At 32.5% G+C, this 20,237-nt stretch overlaps 2 protein-coding genes across 9 annotated transcripts; one reads left to right on the forward strand and one right to left on the reverse strand.

Annotated features, from left to right (window-relative positions):
- Positions 1-14,153, forward strand: JMJD5 (Jumonji domain containing 5). Of its 7 annotated transcripts, none has more exons than XM_074172270.1 (5): positions 1-198; positions 1,755-2,399; positions 7,195-7,412; positions 7,480-7,635; positions 13,263-14,153. In XM_074172270.1, exons 2-5 carry the CDS (start codon positions 1,784-1,786, stop codon positions 13,518-13,520), a joined length of 1,248 nt encoding a protein of 415 aa, XP_074028371.1. In that variant the 5' UTR covers positions 1-198; positions 1,755-1,783; the 3' UTR covers positions 13,521-14,153. The 7 variants fall into 7 exon arrangements, with proteins under 7 accessions (XP_074028371.1, XP_074028368.1, XP_074028372.1 ...); XM_074172267.1 differs by having other exon boundaries at positions 3-314; XM_074172268.1 differs by lacking the exon at positions 1-198 and adding an exon at positions 205-387.
- On the reverse strand, positions 13,527-19,212 carry LOC111510701 (B-cell receptor-associated protein 29). 2 transcript variants are annotated; one of them, XM_023166647.2, is made up of 3 exons: positions 18,828-19,212; positions 18,491-18,765; positions 13,527-14,162 (listed from the first exon to the last, which is right to left on the reverse strand). In XM_023166647.2, the coding sequence occupies exons 1-3, from the start codon at positions 19,057-19,059 to the stop codon at positions 13,980-13,982; spliced, it is 690 nt and encodes a 229-aa protein (XP_023022415.2). In that variant the 5' UTR covers positions 19,060-19,212; the 3' UTR covers positions 13,527-13,979. The 2 variants fall into 2 exon arrangements, with proteins under 2 accessions (XP_023022415.2, XP_023022407.2); XM_023166639.2 differs by having other exon boundaries at positions 18,491-18,768; positions 18,828-19,208.
- Between the last annotated feature and the right edge of the window lie 1,025 nt (positions 19,213-20,237).

Below are 20,237 nucleotides of genomic sequence, written 5' to 3' on the forward strand. Positions count from 1 at the left end.
CTTCTGTTGATGACTTCCTTCATTTGTGCTGTGTCTACAACCAAGTGTTGTCTAACCTTGCACTTGGCTATACTGTACTGATGACAGTCAATTATCCAGAAACACGTGTTCCCGACAGAACAGTTATCAGTAAAACATTTCTGCCAACACTGGCTACAGCTACAATTGACTGCAGACAGTACTAATTAGCGATAATATGTAAGCAGAAGAAATCTGTGATACAATATTTTAATCTTGGATACAAGTCTAAAGAGAAGAGACTAGTTGAGCCGAATAAAATGAGAGTGATTCACCTGCACCCACTTTACTGTTAGGTAGATAGTTGATTTGACAAAAAGCTGCTGTTTGTGAGAACCGTTAAAAAGTAATGGGGGTGACTATGCCACAGTAAGCTATACTGTGACTGCTACCGAGCACTCTGTTTTATAAAGATAATTAATAATATCGATGTTATTGATCTAACATAAGCAAATATGATATTTATGCATGTACTCATGAACAATTAAGTGAAGCCTGCAGGGCAAAAGCGACTTATTCTTTTATTGCTAATATTGTTTGACAAAGAAAACCCATAACATTGATTTTGATTTATTCATTCACATATTTGATAACTGTATAGGACTGTAGGAAGCCTCCAAGAATCACATAACTCTAAACCAAATTTCGGTACTATAGTATTCCTTTATCAGCATTTTAGAGGTCGTGATTTCTGAAGAAAAAAATTGAAATTAATTCATATTTCGAAAACGCTAACAGATAAGTGTGGGAAAATCGGTTACAGATAAGTATGGGAAAATATCAAGAAAAGTTGTTGAGTAATTGTGGATTCCAAAAAAAAATTATATACATGGTGTTCCATTTGAACAATCAAAGTTGCTACTACTTTATAATGGAAGTTACAATACCGCATTTTAGAAAATATTTAAGTTGGGTAGAGAATGTCTGAATATGCTCTCCATTAAATTTTAAAAGAGATCCGTTGTCTGGTTCACCAGAAATGTCCAATGTGCCAACCACCGTTAACCAGCCTGTTCATCCCAGTCAATAACATCCACTTTTGTATAACTTCTCGTTTGATTCACGATGAGGAGAGGTCAAACTTAATCCATGATAAGTCGGAAACACCATTATGGGTCATTGATACATGATTCTATCAAAGGAAATGAAGCTCTTATTGCATCTTTATATTTAGTTTGAATAAAAAAAAACTTCTCAACATCTCGAGTTTACAAACATACTCTTACTTTTGCAGCTTTCCATAATATTTCTCACAATGATCATTTTGCACTTTTAATAACAGACTAACTCCAATAACACATATTGCTACTTGAAAAAATTACGTACCTATTAAAAAAAGCCCATGTATACTCATTACTGGAAAAATTCTATAAAGAATTTTATGCCATCAGTTATATCAATACATATTATGATTTTTTTCTTGTTTGAAGAATGATGTTCTGAGAAAAATGAATCATTATTGAAACAAAATATTCTCTTATGAAACTATGATATACTATTTTGATATGACTCATGAATTTTAAAAAATTTTCTTTTTTTTCAATTCAGAAAAGTCTTTAACGCTTCATCCTCCAACAGGTGTACAAGAAAAGGTGAAATTGTAAATCTTTTTAATTGATCCATCGATCTTTCAATTGAATAAATATAATTACTATTTTGAAAATTTGCCTTATTCATACAGCTGCACAAATTATACATGTTTATTCAAATAACTGGTTTTGTTCTATTTGTTTCAGATTACAATAGAAAAATCAATGTTTCAATAATGGATGATTGTCTGAGGGAAATAAAAAATTATATCACAGATGAAAATGCCTTATGTGAAATAAAAAACGAAAATTTGAATGAAAGCTCTGCACAAACACTTCGAAATTGTTTATCATACTGTTTTGATGATCTGAAAATAAATAGAAATACGAGAGCCAATAAAGTTATAGAAATAAATAGTGTTATAGATTTTTTACATGATGAACTGAATACAGGACATTGGAGCGAGGTGGCTTTGTACATACGCCATTATTTTAGTTTAGCAAGTTTTTTAAAATGTATAATTATTTTGAAAAATGCTGATAGTCTAACTGAAACAGTCATAAAAGAATGTTTGAAATCTTTGGATATGGGAATTTTGCTTGGCGCTCCCTTGGAAAAAAATTCTGAACTCTTGACAAATTTGGCGAAGTACTTAATGAAGAAGATTAACGAATTAGCCATTGAAGAAAAAGATGAACGTTATGTGGAAGTAACTAAGAGAAAATTGGAAGATTATCAAAAGAATAACAGTGAAAATATTCTAGGCATGATGGTTCCATCTGAGGAGTGTCCTTCTTTGGAATACTTTAACAAAACATATTTTCTACCCCAAGTACCTGTGAAATTGAAAGGCATGTGTGTTTTCTACTCCATATCAACAAATTTCCAAGAGACTCAAATGATATAATTTTTTTGGGAAAAAAACTTTATGGTTTTCAACTTTTCCACCTTTATATGAAAATGTGGTAATCTTCTGAAGAAAACAAGAAAGCAATTAAGTTCACAATAAACTCAAAAACAAAGATATGTAGATCATGCACGAAAGCTTATATCAGATACAAACTGGAAGAAAAATATCTGAAACAAATATTTATACATGAACATTGAATTACACAAAAAAATCTTTTGGAAACAACTACTTTCATTCAGTTTGTATTCCTTTCGTTGTGGAATTGAAACAGATATTATTTACAGGAATGCTACACATTACCTATATATAATACATGACATAGCAATGACATAAAATTTCACTTGCATGAAAATCAATCATCCTTAGGATGTACTTCTTGAAATTTAAGTTCGAAAACACTTGTAATCAACTCCTCATTACCACCTCTTTATAGTTTTGAAGGTGAAAACACACGCTTTTCTCACAGAAGGTCGCCAATTGATTCAATAACAAATGTTTGGAATGAGTGAAAGTGATTTTCATGTAATTGTGAGTTCCTGAGAGTTTCCCATATTTTATTATAGAAATGGAGAAGTGGAAAGCTAAAAAACGTTTACACCCAAACACATTCTCTCTGAAATAATATCTCCCTTTCAATTTGAACATAATTCCTTTTATATTGAATAATTCTCAATAGGAATGTGAGTAACTTTTATGTATATGAAACCTTATAAGTAGCAGTATTTAGAGGTTGCGAATTTGCAAGACCCATTACAATCTTCGATGGCTATTCAAAAAGTAATTATAAAAAGGTTCGACAGAAAAATATTCATTCAATCTTGTAAATCTGCATGCTTTTTTCAAAGTATTCCCTTTCAGTTTCAAAACACTCATCTCGTGTCGACATGCTTGTAAACAAGAATGCCGACATTTATCTAGAGTTCTTGCAGCGTGCCTTCATAGCTTTGAGATTTTCTGACCTGTCCCTTGAAAGGAAACTTCAGAACACTCACAATGCCTCAAGCATTAATGATATCCACTATACCAAGCGTTCAAGAAATCCAATCTACTCTTATAAAATACCATTATTATCTCAAATTAGGCACTTCAACCTAAAAAATATGTTTTCTGATTCCTTGAACTTGTGAAAAAATATATTTATCTTTTCTTTCCAAATATCAGAATCTTCAAGCTATTTTGCTGAAGCTGAAAACTGAATCAGATTGAGAAATAAATTCTTAAACCTTTTCCAATATTTCACTTGGCTTTTCTAATACTTGCAATTATGTTGAGGGATTTCCAACAATATATTTCCAGTTTTATTTGTTATCTTTCCAGGTTTCCATTCGAATACATTGTTGTGGTAAACTTTACAATATATGTTGTTACAAACTTTGAGTTTATAATATTATTTTCCATTGAAGGTTTTGCCCTCAAAGTAACAAATTCAAAGGAAAAACTGGAACCTCTGGCGTAGAATAAATTCAAATGAAATATTGTTCCCAAACACCAGAACTGAAACACTCTTTTGGACGCGCGTTTCACCAACCAGTTGCAGTTCTGGTGTTTGGGAACAGTATTTGATTTGGATGTAACAGAATATTCTAACTTTGCTACCCTCTTATAAACATGTAATGTTTCTTGGAATTCATACATTTATTATTATTATTATCTGAATGTAAGAATGCTTTCATTATTCAAATCAAAGTCACTTTTATGTTCGTATAAAATATGTTGGAATTCTTAAAGCTTTTTGATTCCAATTAACAATTCCAATAAATATGAAATGTCTTCTCTTATTTCTTAAACTTATTTTTTAAACTGTGTCTTAGACTTCAAGTCTGCCAAAACTGATTTGTAATGACCTGTTGTGACGGTCGAGCCTTGAAGAACTGCATTTTGGTTCATAAATACCTGAGATTCGAAGATTATCATAACTTTACCCGGACTTGGGATTCATCTTAGCTTTTTCTGGAGGTGGCGACTGCGCCACTTTGGTCTAAGATTTTGATTCAATTAATTTCTTCATTTGCCTTCCCAGCGAACTCTAATAACAGGTCTTGATACATGTTGAAACAATGTTGAATGCGATTGTTATATTTTACTTGAAACTGCATGGCTACGCCATGGTATGTAATATATCCTGCCAAACACTTTTTGCTCCACATTGAGCAGTTCCCTTACATACATCTCAACATTACACTTTTATTTTATGATAACAGTATAAAAAACTAACTTTTTCTGATCATTTTCTTTCACTTGATGATTGTTTCTCAGCAGATTTGGTCTATATTGAATGAAATTAGATACCATATGTACTCATTCTGAATCATAAAAAACGACTTGGGTTCAGGCATTTTTTTCATCTTCAGGTTCTCAAATATCAAATTTCAAAGACAGGCATGTAAAGATAGCACTACTGTATGACAGTAAGTGTAATAAGACTCGGAAGTTTTGATCTTTACGTTTTAGAAATGAAAGTGATAGGCATTTTCAAGAGAACGTTTGGTTGAAGCAGAAGCACCAGGGTTTTTATTCTTCAAACTTTTTTGTGTGTGTAGCCAAACGGGTTTTTAGATAACTTTTTGTTTGTCCCAAATATGTTACATTACAATTTTCACAATCTTGTTAACACTGGTTTCACCCATTATGTTAGTCATTGCTTGTAACTTTATAAAGCATCGTTTGCTCATATTTTTTTGGTTTATGAGCTACTTTGTTCTCGTATTTTCATTAAACTTTCCAAAGCATATGATATGAAAGTAAATTCTTGATTTTTTTTTCATTGTTATCAGTTGATAATGACATTTTTTGATGATTGATTCATAGAAATTTGATATTTTTTGAACGGGAAACCTGAATTGTTTGGTCTGTTGAGCTTATCACTTTTTTTATAATAAGGTGGTGCATTCAATAAGAAAATTTTTACAGCATCATGACCAAATATGATTTTTTAACCTATCAGTCTTAATTTCTTTGTGTTCATTGCATTCCTGAGTGATATCTGGATATAAAGATATAATTTTCTTATTCAATTGTGAATTGGAAACGAGGATGAAAGGGGTTGAGAGAGTGATGAGTGTGTTGCAATTCGTTGATAGGGATACAGAAAATATAATCATTGTGAAATTGGCCGCGGTGGTAGTGCGCCCGACTCACGATCGGAAGACCGTGGGTTCGATCCAGCCTCGACCAGATATTTTTCTCAAGAGAATTTATCTGGTTGAAGCTGGGATGAGTCTGCAATCGTGTTAGGAATCACACGTTAAAAGGTAAGACCTCGTTAGTCCTTAGCTCGCACAAGTTTCTCAACTTCTGAGAGCTGACAGCTGATTAACGGAAAAACAGATTTTAAACAGATTTTTTTTAAACATATCGTTTGTATGTAATCAAGAGTGGAAATCACTTGGACCTCAAGTTCCTCTATTACCAAGTTTGCATAGGGTGATGAGATAGGATATTCCACGGCTGTACCAAAAAACTGGGAATAGTGGGAATTATGAAATTTTTAAGATCAAGGAGATCCTATACTCTGATATTTCTGAACAGTAAATAAAGATTTACTTTCCTTGGATGTCATATCTTCATTCACCAGTATCTTAGCGAATTTGTTTTGAACTGCATTTGAAAAAATAGTCAGAAATATCAGATTACATGTCTTTCATAGGTGTGAGACGTTGCCTAAATTCTACATATTTTACAAATACTAATTTTTACTATACCCAAGTTTTTGGTACAGTGATTTCCACTCTTGATTTCATACAAATGTTGACTATTGTATTCGTATCAACAAATTTAAACAGACTCATTAAGCTTTCAACTCCTTTAATCCTCGTTTGCAATTCACCATTTAAAAAGAGAATTATAACTCCATAAATATTTCGGTTATTACTCTGGACAATGAAGACCGCGATTAATTTGAGAACGAATCAAAAAGCATATCTGTCACAACGGTATTTAAACTTTCAAATCGAATGCATCAACTTGTTATAAAAAAAGTGTTGTAATAAGCTCAACACTCCGTGCAATTCGACTTTTCCACCGTGAAAACAGATTACAGTGCACGAAGGCACTGTTAAAAGCAAATAACTATCCATCACATTTCTATGGACAATCATCAAAAAATGTTTATACCAGCTATACAACACCAATAATACTAAACAAAGAAAATAAAAAAAATTACTTCCTTATTATAGGTTCAAGGTGCCTCTGTAAGTATCCAGGTTTTTAGGAAAACACAATAACCAAATAATATGAGTAAATAATTCTTTTCAAAGTTACAAACAATGAATAACACTAGAACCAACCTGGTGTTGTTTACAAATTATTTGCGAAAATTGTGATGCTACATACAGGACAAACAAAAATCTATATGAAAACCTGTAAGTGTAAAGAATAAAAACTCTGATGCTTCAGATTCAGACAAATTTCCGTTTGAAAATGTACATCACTTTATTATTATTATTATTTCCAAAATACTAAGGTTATAGTTTCCAAGTCTGATTATCAAAAAAATAACCCTGGAAATGTTTAGCATTGTTTATCACTTTTTCTTTAATTTCGATGTAGACTGAATCTGCTGACAAACAACTAGCATCTATGAAAATACCAAGCAGAAGCTTGTCAAATCCAGTCATACGTAGTTAGTACAAGTTATTTCCTTCAAACATTATTTCTTGAATGTTACCTGAGAAAAGGGAAAAAAGACACCATATGCTTTCATCAGTAAAAAACAAGCAATATAATTATTTCTGCAGGTTGCATGAATCATTGGCCAGCAACAAGCAAGTGGATAGATGTAAACTATTTATTGAAAATAGCTGGAGACCGTACAGTTCCAATAGAAGTTGGATCTCATTATGTAGATGAGAACTGGTCTCAAAAACTGATGACAATGAAAGAATTTATCAAGCAACACTATTTATCTGATAACTACAAAATTGGGTATTTAGCACAACATAACTTATTTGAACAGGTACGAAAGATTTATTCCTCAAGTAACATTCAAACTTTCCTGAAAGTAGCTCTGTTATTTTTTGTAGATAACTGAACTCAAGGAGGATATTTTAATACCAGAATATTGCTGTTTGAGTTTGGATTATGAAAACTCTGAAGAACCCGATATCAATGCATGGCTAGGGCCAATGGGCACAGTATCTCCATTGCATCATGATCCAAAAAATAACATTCTTGCACAGGTAACACCATTGTTTCAAAATTGTAATTGTAAGGATTACATTTATTTAAAACTTCGTATTTTGCACTCACCTCAAGACTTCTAATATAGGACAGTCGTCATTGTCCTTTCCTTTCATGCTGAAGGTCGATACATTTGATATGAATAAAGCCTAAAATAGTATTGGTGTTCCCATCTCAATAGATTTTGTTAATCAACAACTATGGTGCAGATGAGGCTTTTGTGTAATTACATGCCAAAAATTTACAGAAACATATAGATTGTATACGTAAAAATTGTGTGAGTAACCCACATCATAAGTTTGCCTTAGCGAGATTCCTAAAAATTTGGTGATGTTGCTCTATTCTAGAATCTCATCACACATGTTACTCATGGCTACTTTTGCAGCTGGGAACAAGGTGACTTTTGTCAGCTTGATTAATGGAAAAACAGATTTTAAACAGATTTTTTTAACAGTTGCGATAGTATAATTGTCCATGTGCTACTGATGTCATTGCCATTGTCCAAGAATAATAAAGGCAAACTAAAAAGCTTCCCTACAAATCAAATGAAATATTAAAAAACAATTTTTATTCCTAATTCTTATCAAAAAATGACTGATGTTCGGGAAGGCTGTCCCCTTTTCATGCAGTCATGTATTCAAAATATATTCGTCTGCGATTTGAATACATTAATTCTGGTAATGGAACGGTGACATAACATCAGCGGTGTTAGGGATCGCACGTCAAAAAATAGAACCTCGAAAATCCTTGTCACAAGTTTTTGACTCGAGGGTTGTAGTTGACAGCGACAAGATAATTCAAAACTTTAATGATATTGGTCTTTGGAACGGAATTTTTCATCATTCTAGCATTTTGTATCTTGTGTGGTTATGTCCATCTATTTTATTTTATGAGCGAGCGAGCAGATATCGCAGAACATTTTTCTTTTTAATTTTTGAAACAAAACCTTGAACTTGGTAAGAAATTCAGCGAGGAAATTATTTCTTAGATGTAGATTCCACAGCTTACCAAAAATTATAATTGCGTATAAGAAATATTAGTACTTGTAGGCAATATGCAAGCATTTTCAACTGCACCTTTATAGAATAGAAAGCAAGGACTATCCAATTAGAGAGAGAGGGAAATATGCCAACATATTCCTTTTTCTTCATTTTGAATATGCTATTAACAATTTGACTCAGATGTCTGTTGAATATAAAAAGGCAAATTCCTAAATACAAAGATGGATAAACAGAACAAAACCCAGCTCGAAATAATCCCCAAGGCGGTACAGATATGCACATGAGTGGAAATGTTTTACTTAGCAAAAAGTAATGAATGAATTGATTAGTAACGGTCAATAAATAGTGGATGACAATTTTCATCAAATTTTGAATTTAACATTACTCTTATCGCCTTTTGTATTATATGATCATCAACACGTGTAGATCCACCACATAAAAGAACTCCATAGGAGCATGGTAGGCCATAAGAACCCTTTCATTTGCAATATCCTTGACATTTCACAAGTTATACACGCACATAATCTTACAAGCTACTATTGAAAAAATCGGTTGAAATCTGTTTTTTGTTATCTTTGAAATTCGAAACTTATGAGAGCTAAGGATTAACGAGGGCTTACCTTCCGACTTGCGATTCCCAGTGCTCCCAAACATTTCACTGATAAATTTTCCTTTAGAATTAAGTTGTGATTCAGAGTAAAGAGTGACATTTGTGTTTTACCGTTATTAAGATATAATCTCATATTCATGAAATAAGTACTTTTGAAGGTGTTTGATCCGATATTCTCAAACTGATGAGTTTTTCATTGAAGGTATTAATTAGTATCATCAGTAATGCCATTAACATATATGATAAATAGTATGGGTTCTAGGATTGATCCCTAAGGAACCCCCACATAATTTTATTTTTGGTTGAAACATTTCCATTTGACGAGATACACTGATACCTTTCTGTCAGGTAACTTTGAATAAAAAAATAAACATTTTCTCTGATAATAAATTGGTTAAGGCTTTCGTGGCCGAGAAATTCAGTGTTACTATTTTCATTCGGGTTTGAAGGCCTTCGTAGTTTAGAATTGCATCTTAAAGTTTGGCCAGCACGAGTGGCTGGCTCCTTCAGAGGTTTATTCATCTTGATGATTCACCGATGACTGGTATCTCCCGATCATGCATACCACAGTCGGCTTGTACGGGAAGCCATAGAAATCCATAAACATGTGGAGAACAATAACAGCAAAGAGGAGGCGGTAATGCTTAACCTGATTTGGAATCTCATACTCAAAAGATGCAAAAGTAGCAACAGCGCAATGCAATGTTACAGCTCCTAGAGACGACAGGTCACTCATTAATAAGTCAATAATAAGTAATAACCAATAACAATCCACTAACAGGTACGGTGGGAATAGATACGTCATTACCAGGTAATAACACTTCGGCCAAAAGCAACACATCAACAAAAGAGGCGGACTACCTGAGTCAACATAAATACAACCTAGGAACAAGAAATCACAAGTCATCGGTGAATCATCGAGATGACTAAACCTTTGAAGAAGCCTGAAACTTGTTCTGGCAAAACATTAACACGGCCTTCAAACCTGAATGAAGATAGTAACACTGATTTCCTCTGATATCATAAATTTTTAATTCCATTACAATTTCGTGTCTGGAATTTTGGAACAGTCTGAAAAAGATTATATAATTCTTCTGTGACGAAAATAATTATATCATAAAAAAGGTGTTACATCCGAAGAAAAAAATTTTCAATAGATAGCAATACTGCCAACCTTTTCAAAGATTTTTGAACACATAATTTACGAACAACTAGTAAAATATTTTGATATAAATAATCTTCTGAGTCTTCATCAATTTGGATTTCGGAAAGGAAAATCGACGTCTGATGCAATACACTTTCTCACAAATAGTATAAAAGACGCCTCTGATAACCAAGAAAAATATGTGAGCTTTTTTGCAGACCTTACTTCAGCATTCGATTCTGTAAATCACTCGATTTTTTTGGACAAATTAGATTTCTAGGGAGTGAGAGGTGTCTGCCTGGACATGATGAAGTCATACCTTAACGAAAGATATCAAATTGTTGATCTAGGAAATACCAAAAGTGAACAAATAAAAATTTAAGAGGAGTGTCACAAGAGTCAATATTGGGGCCACTTCAGTTTCTAATCTATATCAACGACCTGCCTCACGTGATGAACTCGTCAGACATAGAAATTATATTGTATGTAGATGTTGCAACCTTGGGCAAAAAAATATATAAAATAGATGATCCTCGTATGATCATATTAGAGAAAGCTCGATCGTGGTTCACACCAAATGACTTGATTCTCAATGAACAAAAAACAGAAACTCTTAACTTTTGAAACAATTTGCTTAAATCGATATAACAAAAATTTTACCAAATTTTTGGGTAGTATAAATAGATTCCAACCTGAAATGGATAGACCATATAAATAGCATGTGTAATAAACTTAGTAAGACAGTTTTTGCTATCAGAATAATTAAAAAAATAGTAAATCAAAGTGCGGCACTTGCAACAATCATTCACTTTTTCATTCAGTCCTTAGGTATGGTATAATCAATTGGAATAATGCATGAAAGGTACATCTTCATAGAATATTTTTCATTCAAAAATCTGCAGTAAGAAGCATAATCTCTGCCAATTATGATGAAAAGTGTCGACCAATATTTGTAAAACTTAAAATAATGACCCTATATTCAGTTATTGTCTATGAAAATCTGCTTCTTGTTCAACAAAACTTGATGAATAAAATTGCTCACCAGGATATACACCAACATGATACAAGAAATAAATCAAACCTTGTTCCTACAGCTAATAGGTTGAAAAGAACAAATGATATAGGAATTAAGCTATACAATGCCTTATCTGTCGAATTCTTGCCATTTAGAAGATTCAAAAACTTATTGAAGAAAATATTAACCAAACATCCTTTATATGAAATTGATTAGTTTTTCGAAGTTATTCAAGAAGAAAGAGACACTTTTGTGGTCACCTCCCGAACTTTTACTCAACTTTGAATATATATAATAAGTTAGCTATGTTATTTATAATTTGTAAAAGCTCATGGCTTTACGTTTTAGTCAATTTTTATAAGATTAGAATTTTATCTTGTCAACTTCCATTTTTTTGTAAATCTAATTTATCTACATGCATTCTTTAGAAACTATATTGACAAATCTTATCCTCTCAAATTTATTTTAGAAATTGTATTGAAGTGTCTAAAAACTGTGTGTTTCTTGAGATTAATAAAATTATTATTATATCTGTAAGTGCAGCAGTAGACTTTCCGTCCTGAAATTCATGTTGATTGGGGTTCAGTAAATTTTTTCTTTCTAAATAATTGATCAGTCTGATTGATTTTAAAAGCCAATTCAAGTAATTACGATAGGAGGGATATGAGATCTGGGACATTGATGAAAAAGGTTGAAGGACTCATTGATTCAACTTTTGCAAATTCCAATGAATAGCTCTTTAATCCATGTATATCTCCTAACTTTGTTATGCTTAGTCTGTCATCATGACACTTGCCTCTAATTCTTTGAAAATTAATCTTTTATATTATTTTTTGTTTACTTTTGATAGTCAAGATACAAAGTAAGTTATACAAGAATTCACTCGACTTTTATATTTTAATCTTCAACTCAGTCGGTCAGTCGGTAGCCAAGCGGTTCGGTGTGGGTGCTTTGTTCACTCACTCGAATTGACTGCCGTGCTGGTCGGTGGTTCAAGCCCTAGTCTGAACGATCGATCTTCACTTGCTACCGACAACCCGTGTTAGGAATCACACGTTAAAAGGTAAGACCTCGTTAATCCTTGGCTCGCACAAGTTTCGACTTCTGAGGGTTGTCGTTCGTAGGGGTGCGACAGCTGGTTAACGGAAAAACAGATTTTTTTTTTTTTTTAACTTCCTGTTTAGACAATGATAACCAAGTATCATTCATTTCTATAGTTGAATGTGTACTTTCAAGGAAAATATAAATTTCAACAATTCATGCTTGTTCAAAATGTTAAATGCAACTTTTTCTTAAATATTTACCTTTTCTGCTGATTTTCATAATGAAATACTAACGAATTTTCAAAATGAGCATGGTAGCACATGTATTGATTCATCAAGAAATGAGAAACAAACACAGTGTTCTTCGTTTGAAGGTGGTTGATAATGTTTCGTGGTGTATTTCATCAGTTCGGACTTCCATTGTCTAACAGTTATCACCATTAGATTGTGGATACTAACAATCGAAACGTCGTGACGTAGCTTGGTTTGGAATCTTTTTTTATTTTTCATTTTTTGTTGATATTTTTTAATTTTCAGCTTTTATTATTTCAATTTTTTTTTGGTTTGTTGCTTGTACCTATGTTATTTCTTTGTAATTTCAGTTTTTTGTTCAATAAAATTGTTATTTTCGGTTAATCTTTTTAATTTTTTTCAGGGATTTCAAATCAATTTATATTATATTAGACAATGGAAGTTCGACCTGATGAAATACACAGTGTTCTTGTTGTCCTCTCAGCGTATACACACATTCTACACACTTTTACACAGCATATACTACATTCTTCGTTTATATAATAACAGTTTTCTTTTCAGATATATGGATATAAACAAATTATTTTATTTTCCCCCAAGGATTCTCCATTCTTGTACCCTCATGAAGATAAGTTGCTCAACAACACAGCACAAGTGAATCCCTTGCAACCAGATTTAGAGAAGTACCCAAAATTTTCAAAGGCAAAAATGTACAAATGTTTGCTAGGACCAGGGGAAATGTTATTTATACCTGTAAAATGGTGGCATCATGTTTCCGCATTGGAAAAGAGTTTTTCAGTCAGTTTTTGGTGGAAGTAATAGGAGTTATTTCAAATATTTTTTATTTGGAAAATAGTTTATTTTTTACAAAGCAGGAATTACAGACATAATTTGTTCAACATAACATAACAAGTTCAACAAAAAAACGAAATTATAATAAGGCAATGCTAGATATTATATAAGTAGCTTAAAAAAATTATGTGTTAATAAATTAATATTTTCATAACATTGTATTGCCTAATGATATTGTTTCTTAACAGGAAATATATGTGTAATATAAAAAATTGTGTTTTCTTGTAGAACAGTAAAGATATTCATTTCACCACCGAACTAAACAAAAATAAATTCTCAGCTATCAATCTATTTAAATATTCCCACACCTAGTGTCTCATATTTCGAATTAATATATTTTGTCTTAATCTCAAACAGCCTCTTTTATTAACATTTAAACTTTGATAGAGAACATACCGAAATTTGAAATCCATTGTTACTATAATCTTACTCATCTTTCTTATCACCATATCCCACAGTTAATTTTTTCTGAAGCTTGCTGTGTTCTTCTGCAAGGCGATCATACTCCTTTGCCAAGTTATCAGCTTGCTCTTTGAGGGCATTCTTATCTTTCTTTTCAAGTTTTAATTCGTCTTGGACTTTGACAAGCTTGGCCTTCAGCTCTATTACCTGAAAAGTAATAAACAATTAACAAGTACAATAAAGGTTTTCAGAATTCTTCAAGGACGTCAACTCTTGAAATGAAAAATCTTATTTTTTTTTATTGTTCTTTAATATATTGTTAAGCCACATAGATTTCTAATAAGGGGTACACTTGACAAATCAACCATTTTATTTTTACTCAAAAGTACAACTTGAAAATCATTTTTTTCCAGTGCTCACTAGCCTTTTGACTTTTCCATTTTTCAAAGTCTCCGGAAAACACATGCATGGCACTCATTCCAACAATCTTGTTCTCTACACTTTTTTGTACAGTTCTTTTGTTGTATGTTGTCGTTCTGAACAATATCCTGTGACTAACATAATTTTTCTGGGCCTGTCCCTGCTCTATTGGAGCAGTTCTTCAGATATTTTCTCAGTTCCTATATTCAAGTTTTCACGTGTGTTTTAAAGTATATTTTTCCAGTACTCTTATCAACCATTTTCACCCCCATAGCTAGTCGAGGGCCAATATAAAGTTGATTACCTGTGACTAGCATTCTTATCAGTTTTTTTCATTGCTTGTGGTTCTTGAGTGTCCTGGCACCCAGTATAGAGTCAATCTATTTTTGTTCGCTAGTTCCTTCAGTTCTTTAAGACACTCCCAGACCAGCCTCACTATCTTTCTTGAGTTCATCAGTGTCCGAAGTTCAATGAGACTGCCTATAAAAAGATTTCTTTGGGTTCCAAAATATATATTCTTTACACATTACAAAACTGCACAGAATCTTTCTCCCGGGCAGAGGTGAACTGACCGAACGGGAAGCTGTAAAGTAAATTTCTGACACAGAGTATATTCCAGCTTCTCAGGTTGACTGTTCCTCAACATTTTTTTCAGTTTGTGACTTTAGCCGATAATTTTGTGTCAAAAGTTCATTTTGATGTTATGTGGTTGGTTCATGAACATGTTTGATGTTAATTCCTCCCAAGCTCCCACGACAACGTTTCCATAAGTCCCCATAAACAAAATCCGAAATCTTTGATTTGCGTAGGGGTATTACCTTTCAAAAACAAATATTTAATGTCAGCTTGATACTTGATTTTGTCCATTTTCATACACTAACATCAACTCACTCAAAAGATTGTTACATAACAACTTTGCATTATGTGTTCAAGTGGAAAAATGATGAGGCATCATTTCAACAGACTCTGAGAAAAATTAAATCTTAGGTTTGAAGTCTACAGAGTTCTTTTAGTGTTTAGTTCCTTTTCTAAAATAAACGAGAGCAAACTCAAACCAAGTAAAAGGAAGGAACTTGAAGTGTTGAAAGACTGAAGAGAGGATGTTCTATCCAGATTGCTCAGCAGTCTCATCTTTCTTCAGCTGTATAATTTATAGTGTCCGACCGAAACTGGTTTTTACGACCGAAACTTCCTTACAAGGATTATGTATTGAGGAAAAAATAAAGAAAACGTTATTATAATCAGTCAGTCTTTATTTTTTTTATCTTTAAATCACAACGTTATGCAGTCTTCGACACTTTAAGTTATTGATTATCAACATAACAAACCCTTATTTAAGAAAAAATATCAATTGCACCTTAAAAATACTTGAAATAGGTGAGGTGTTTATTTGAGTAGATGTAGATCCTTCTTTTGAATATTATTGATGGGTTTTCAAAAATATTAAACATAAAATTACTTATTTAAGTTGTTACCTAATATCACAATAGGTACTTAATATTTATGTAATAAAGAAAGTAAATCACAAAGTCACAACATGATTAGGCACGTGGACGCGGCAAAATGTCTTCGTCGCTTGTATGAAATTCAACTTGCCGAACATGACCGATCACAGCGCGGGAACTCCCGAATGCAGTTTCGGTTTCGGTCGTAGTTTCGGCAGGTTTGCCGCCGAAACTGAAACTAAAACGAAACCCGTTTTTTTGCTGAAACCGAACTTTCGGTCGGACACTAATAATTTATTTTTAAACAAGATTTTTAATCAAATCTAATTTTTTTTCTCCTGCGCCATTGGGCACATTGATATTTCACTTCAATAACCAACAGATGTCACTAAAATCTCAATTTTGACAAATAATGAAATATTAACATTTTTCCGTTGAGCTGAGAGTTTTGAATCTTTTGTAATAATATATTTTGTGATAATAATTAAACAATTTCCACAAGACTTTTTTTATTTATGTTTGTGAAAATTATCTAATTAATATCATGTATAATTTGTGATATTGATTGACTTATTCATTTTGTGGAAATTCATCTTCAATTAAAAGATATAGACAAAAAACTTTGTCTAATTTCAACTTACTTAATGTATTAATATTAATACGACCAAGGTTTTGGTTTCTACACCATTTCCAAGTATTCTAACACTACACACTACTGACCTTCAAGAAATATCTGAGTATATATATCCGAGAGTAGGTAATAAGATATATACCTACATTCATTAATACCAACTACATAAACTTCAAACTGTGATTAATTAGTTTGTCATCTTTATAAATTCAAAAGTGGAGACCTACACAAATCTGTTTGTTCGTTAAGGGTTCTATATTTTGAGTTTTTAATTGATTTATTGATTTCTATGGCTTCCAACAAATTCATTTTCTTTCCTTTACTACATGTATGTAAGATTTTGAGGTTTTCCTTACTTATTTTGTCGTTTGTTTCTTGTAGATGCTCGTACATAGAAGATTTTTTGTCTACACCGACATGTTCGCGGAGCCTCACTTCGAAATTTCACCCGGTCTGGCCTGTATATACTGCAGAGCATTCACTACATTATATTCTATATATGCCAGATTTCTCTATTCTGTCCTGTCTAGGTTTTTTACTTATGAAGGATGTTATTATGTTGAATTTGGAAAAGTAATTTTGAATATTTACTGAAAGTTTACCTGACTAATTAATGCTGCTATATAATAATAATAATAATCGTCTTTATTCATAGACATAATATTAAAAATGAAATACAAAAATTTAGAATAATCAAGGGTCAATGAAAAGGTGAAGTATCAGCCTAGGCTGCTTTTCAACTTAACCTAGCGAAAAAAAAAATTAAATAATTTAAATATAAATAAAAGTACTAATTTAATTCTGAATATAAATATGTGCCTGAATTCTTGTAAAATATTTTCACCTTAGTAAACACTTCTTAACATTCATTTATAACGCTAGTGTAAACAATAATCATATACAGGTCCGTCTTAAAAGCAACTCTATAGTGACTGAAGTAAGATTTTCAATTTCTTCTTGAAATTGTATAAGAGAAGTTTGTATGTATTCTGTTCTTTGATGTATGGGTACAGTTCTCCCATAATAGTTTTGTGTTTTATCTGAAATAATCTTTTTAATTAAGGACACAGGTATTGACGGCCATTCGTTTGATGACTTTCAATTCATTCTGAAAATTCTCTTCAGGTAAAGGGATTGTGAATGCTCTGTGTATCATGGACCTAAAAGCTGCTAATTTATGTGAGGTTGGACTCTTTGACTCTTTCAGTCCATGATACACAGACATCTTTCATAAGTAATAATAATTTAGAAAAAATTATATTTAATGCAAAACTTAGACGGGATAGAATGAAGTAATCTGCCATATATAGAACAGAATATAGTGAATGCTCTGAATTATATACAGGCCAGACCGGGAGAAATTTCGAAGTGAGACTCCGCGAACATGTCGGTGTAGACAAAAAATCTTCTATGTACGAACATCTACAAGAAACAAACGACAAAATAAGTAAGGAAAACCTCAAGATCTTACATACATGTAGTAAAGGAAAGAAAATAAATTTGTTGGAAGCCATGGAAATCAATAAATCAATTAAAAACTCAAAATAAAGAACCCTTAACGAACAAACAGATTTGTGTAGGTCTCCACTTTTGAATTTATAAAGATGACAAAGTAGTTAATCACAGTTTGAAGTTTATGTAGTTGGTATTAATGAATGTAGGTATATATCTTATTACCTACTCTCGGATATATATACTCAGATATTTCTCGAAGGTCAGTAGTGTTAGAATACTTGAGAATGGTGTAAAAACCGAAACCTTGGTCGTATCTATATCAATACATTAAGTAAGTGGAAATTAGACAAAGTTTTTAATCTATATCATTTGATTGATCATGTATAGTGTTAATATTCATCAAGTAGTGGGCCAGGCCATTTGTCATTTGTAGGACTTGAAATACACATTGCTCAGCTACACTTATTAGAGGAAAACCTTTCAGGTGTATCATTTATCGCAGTTTCAGGAAAACGAATTATTCAATAACATTTTTACAGAACAGCCCAATAAATTTATAGACTTCTATTGAATTACAAACTTACTTCTTTATCATGAGCCTCATTACTGTCATTTTGAGCGACTTCTCCACGTTGTGCAAGTAAGGACTTGGCAGCTGTTGTGGCACTCTGAGCCTGTCTCATTGATGCCTCAGACTGAGCCTCAAGAGTGGCCTGGTTGGAAATCAGAATGACTAGGCGTCTTATCACCAATGACAGGAACAGGGCAAATCCGGAAATGTAAAAATTACGTTGGGCTCGGAATAATCTCATGCTGCCTTGCATTTCTCGATCAAGATGTGCATGTCCATGTTCATCAGCTTCTATAGAAATAAGAAATTGAATATGTTCTAAGTTAAGAAATTAACAAATATGTCCTCACCAGCCAAATTAGAGTATTTCCTCATTTCTCTGATAGCATCAAGAAGGAACAAAACTAATATCGCCAAAAGTATCAAGAAGTAAAAGCCAGCTTGTCTCTGTAGAACTTGTAAAAACTTTGACTTGAAAAATGAGTTCCATCTTCTTGCACTTGCTATTGGTAGTACTAATAAAAGTACCACAGCTATTTCCAAATACAGGAATCCAGCAATGAGTGTCCACTGTAAGCTCATTTTTCTAATGTCAATGTGATAGGGACTATATGTATTTATATATTTCAATGCTCTGATGTGGCTTCAACCTATTTATAGAATATCACTTAGTGCACATTCCAAAGATCAAAATGAGTCAACCGCCTCACCAATAAGAAACAAGATAAAAAGGGAATGAAGAACGAAGGAATGCATAATCAGCCTTGCCAGTGGAAAATAATTAAATTTCCCAATTTTAAAATAAAATTCCCTAACACAATTCGAAATTTCCCAAATCATTTCCCAAGCATGCACGATAGCGATTTGAACTATTGCAAAAAAGAAATGTTTCGATTCCTCTACTGCAACCAAATGATGTGGTAGGAATTCAACAATTTAATTTTTCAGCAGGTTTCCTTTATCGTCAATCACTTGAAAGAGTCTATGATCTACATGCATATCACAAAAATAAAATAATTTCAATATCATAAACCACAAATATATCCCTTATAAAAGATTCAAAGTTTGCACTTTTAAGATTCAACAATACCGTATTTCAAATTTCGAAAGCCCAAAGAAATCAACACTAACACGGAAATACAGAATAGTGTTGATGATGAGCGAACGACTATCAGGGACTTGGGATTACATACACCGATTGTATATTATCTGGGCTAGGACAGTTGATGGCAACAGAAGAGAGAACATGAGACATGAGACTTTAAGTTACTCTGAACCACCATGAACAAGAACAATAATGTAACGGCATGGATGCATGAGATGACGTTTTTATTGAAAAATGACACTGAACGCTGAATTCCCTAACTAGTGTCCAGTTCCCCAAAATTGTAGAATTTCCCAACGATTGGAAGTGCTGTGCGTAATAGCGTAATCTGTGATCTAACACAATACATATTTTCTATCATTAAACAATGATCACAGATAAAGATATATTGATTCAATATTATTTGTGTTTTATTATTACACACCATCGCCCTACCAAGCATGACATCGAAGTGCTAGTGTTGAAAAATGTGCACTGAGTGCATTGACACTCATTTTGCCAATGGAACATAAATATACGCTCGTCTGGTACTATTGTACCAATGAAAAATGCTACAAGGATAAACCAAGATCCCGAATCACAGAATAGTAATACAATATTATGTGCTTGGACTACTGAAAACACAGGAAAACCCGTCTTTAACCTCACATTTTAC

This window comes from Leptinotarsa decemlineata, unplaced genomic scaffold (genome assembly GCF_025532065.1).
Source record: "Leptinotarsa decemlineata unplaced genomic scaffold, Ldec_3_MD MMD2_tig00000035_RagTag_RagTag, whole genome shotgun sequence".
In the NCBI taxonomy this organism is placed as follows: domain Eukaryota; kingdom Metazoa; phylum Arthropoda; class Insecta; order Coleoptera; family Chrysomelidae; genus Leptinotarsa; species Leptinotarsa decemlineata.

Excerpts from the sequence above, each read along its gene's own strand:
- JMJD5 (XM_074172270.1), top strand. The coding sequence starts at position 1,784 with ATGGATGATTGTCTGAGGGAAATAAAAAATTATATCACAGATGAAAAT. Across the intron at positions 2,400-7,194 it reads AGTACCTGTGAAATTGAAAG|GTTGCATGAATCATTGGCCA; the intron begins GCATGTGTGTTT and ends TTATTTCTGCAG. Across the intron at positions 7,413-7,479 it reads AACATAACTTATTTGAACAG|ATAACTGAACTCAAGGAGGA; the intron begins GTACGAAAGATT and ends TATTTTTTGTAG.
- LOC111510701 (XM_023166639.2), bottom strand. The coding sequence starts at position 19,059 with ATGAGCTTACAGTGGACACTCATTGCTGGATTCCTGTATTTGGAAATA. Across the intron at positions 18,769-18,827 it reads GAAATACTCTAATTTGGCTG|AAGCTGATGAACATGGACAT; the intron begins GTGAGGACATAT and ends TTATTTCTATAG. Across the intron at positions 14,163-18,490 it reads ATGAGGCTCATGATAAAGAA|GTAATAGAGCTGAAGGCCAA; the intron begins GTAAGTTTGTAA and ends ATTACTTTTCAG.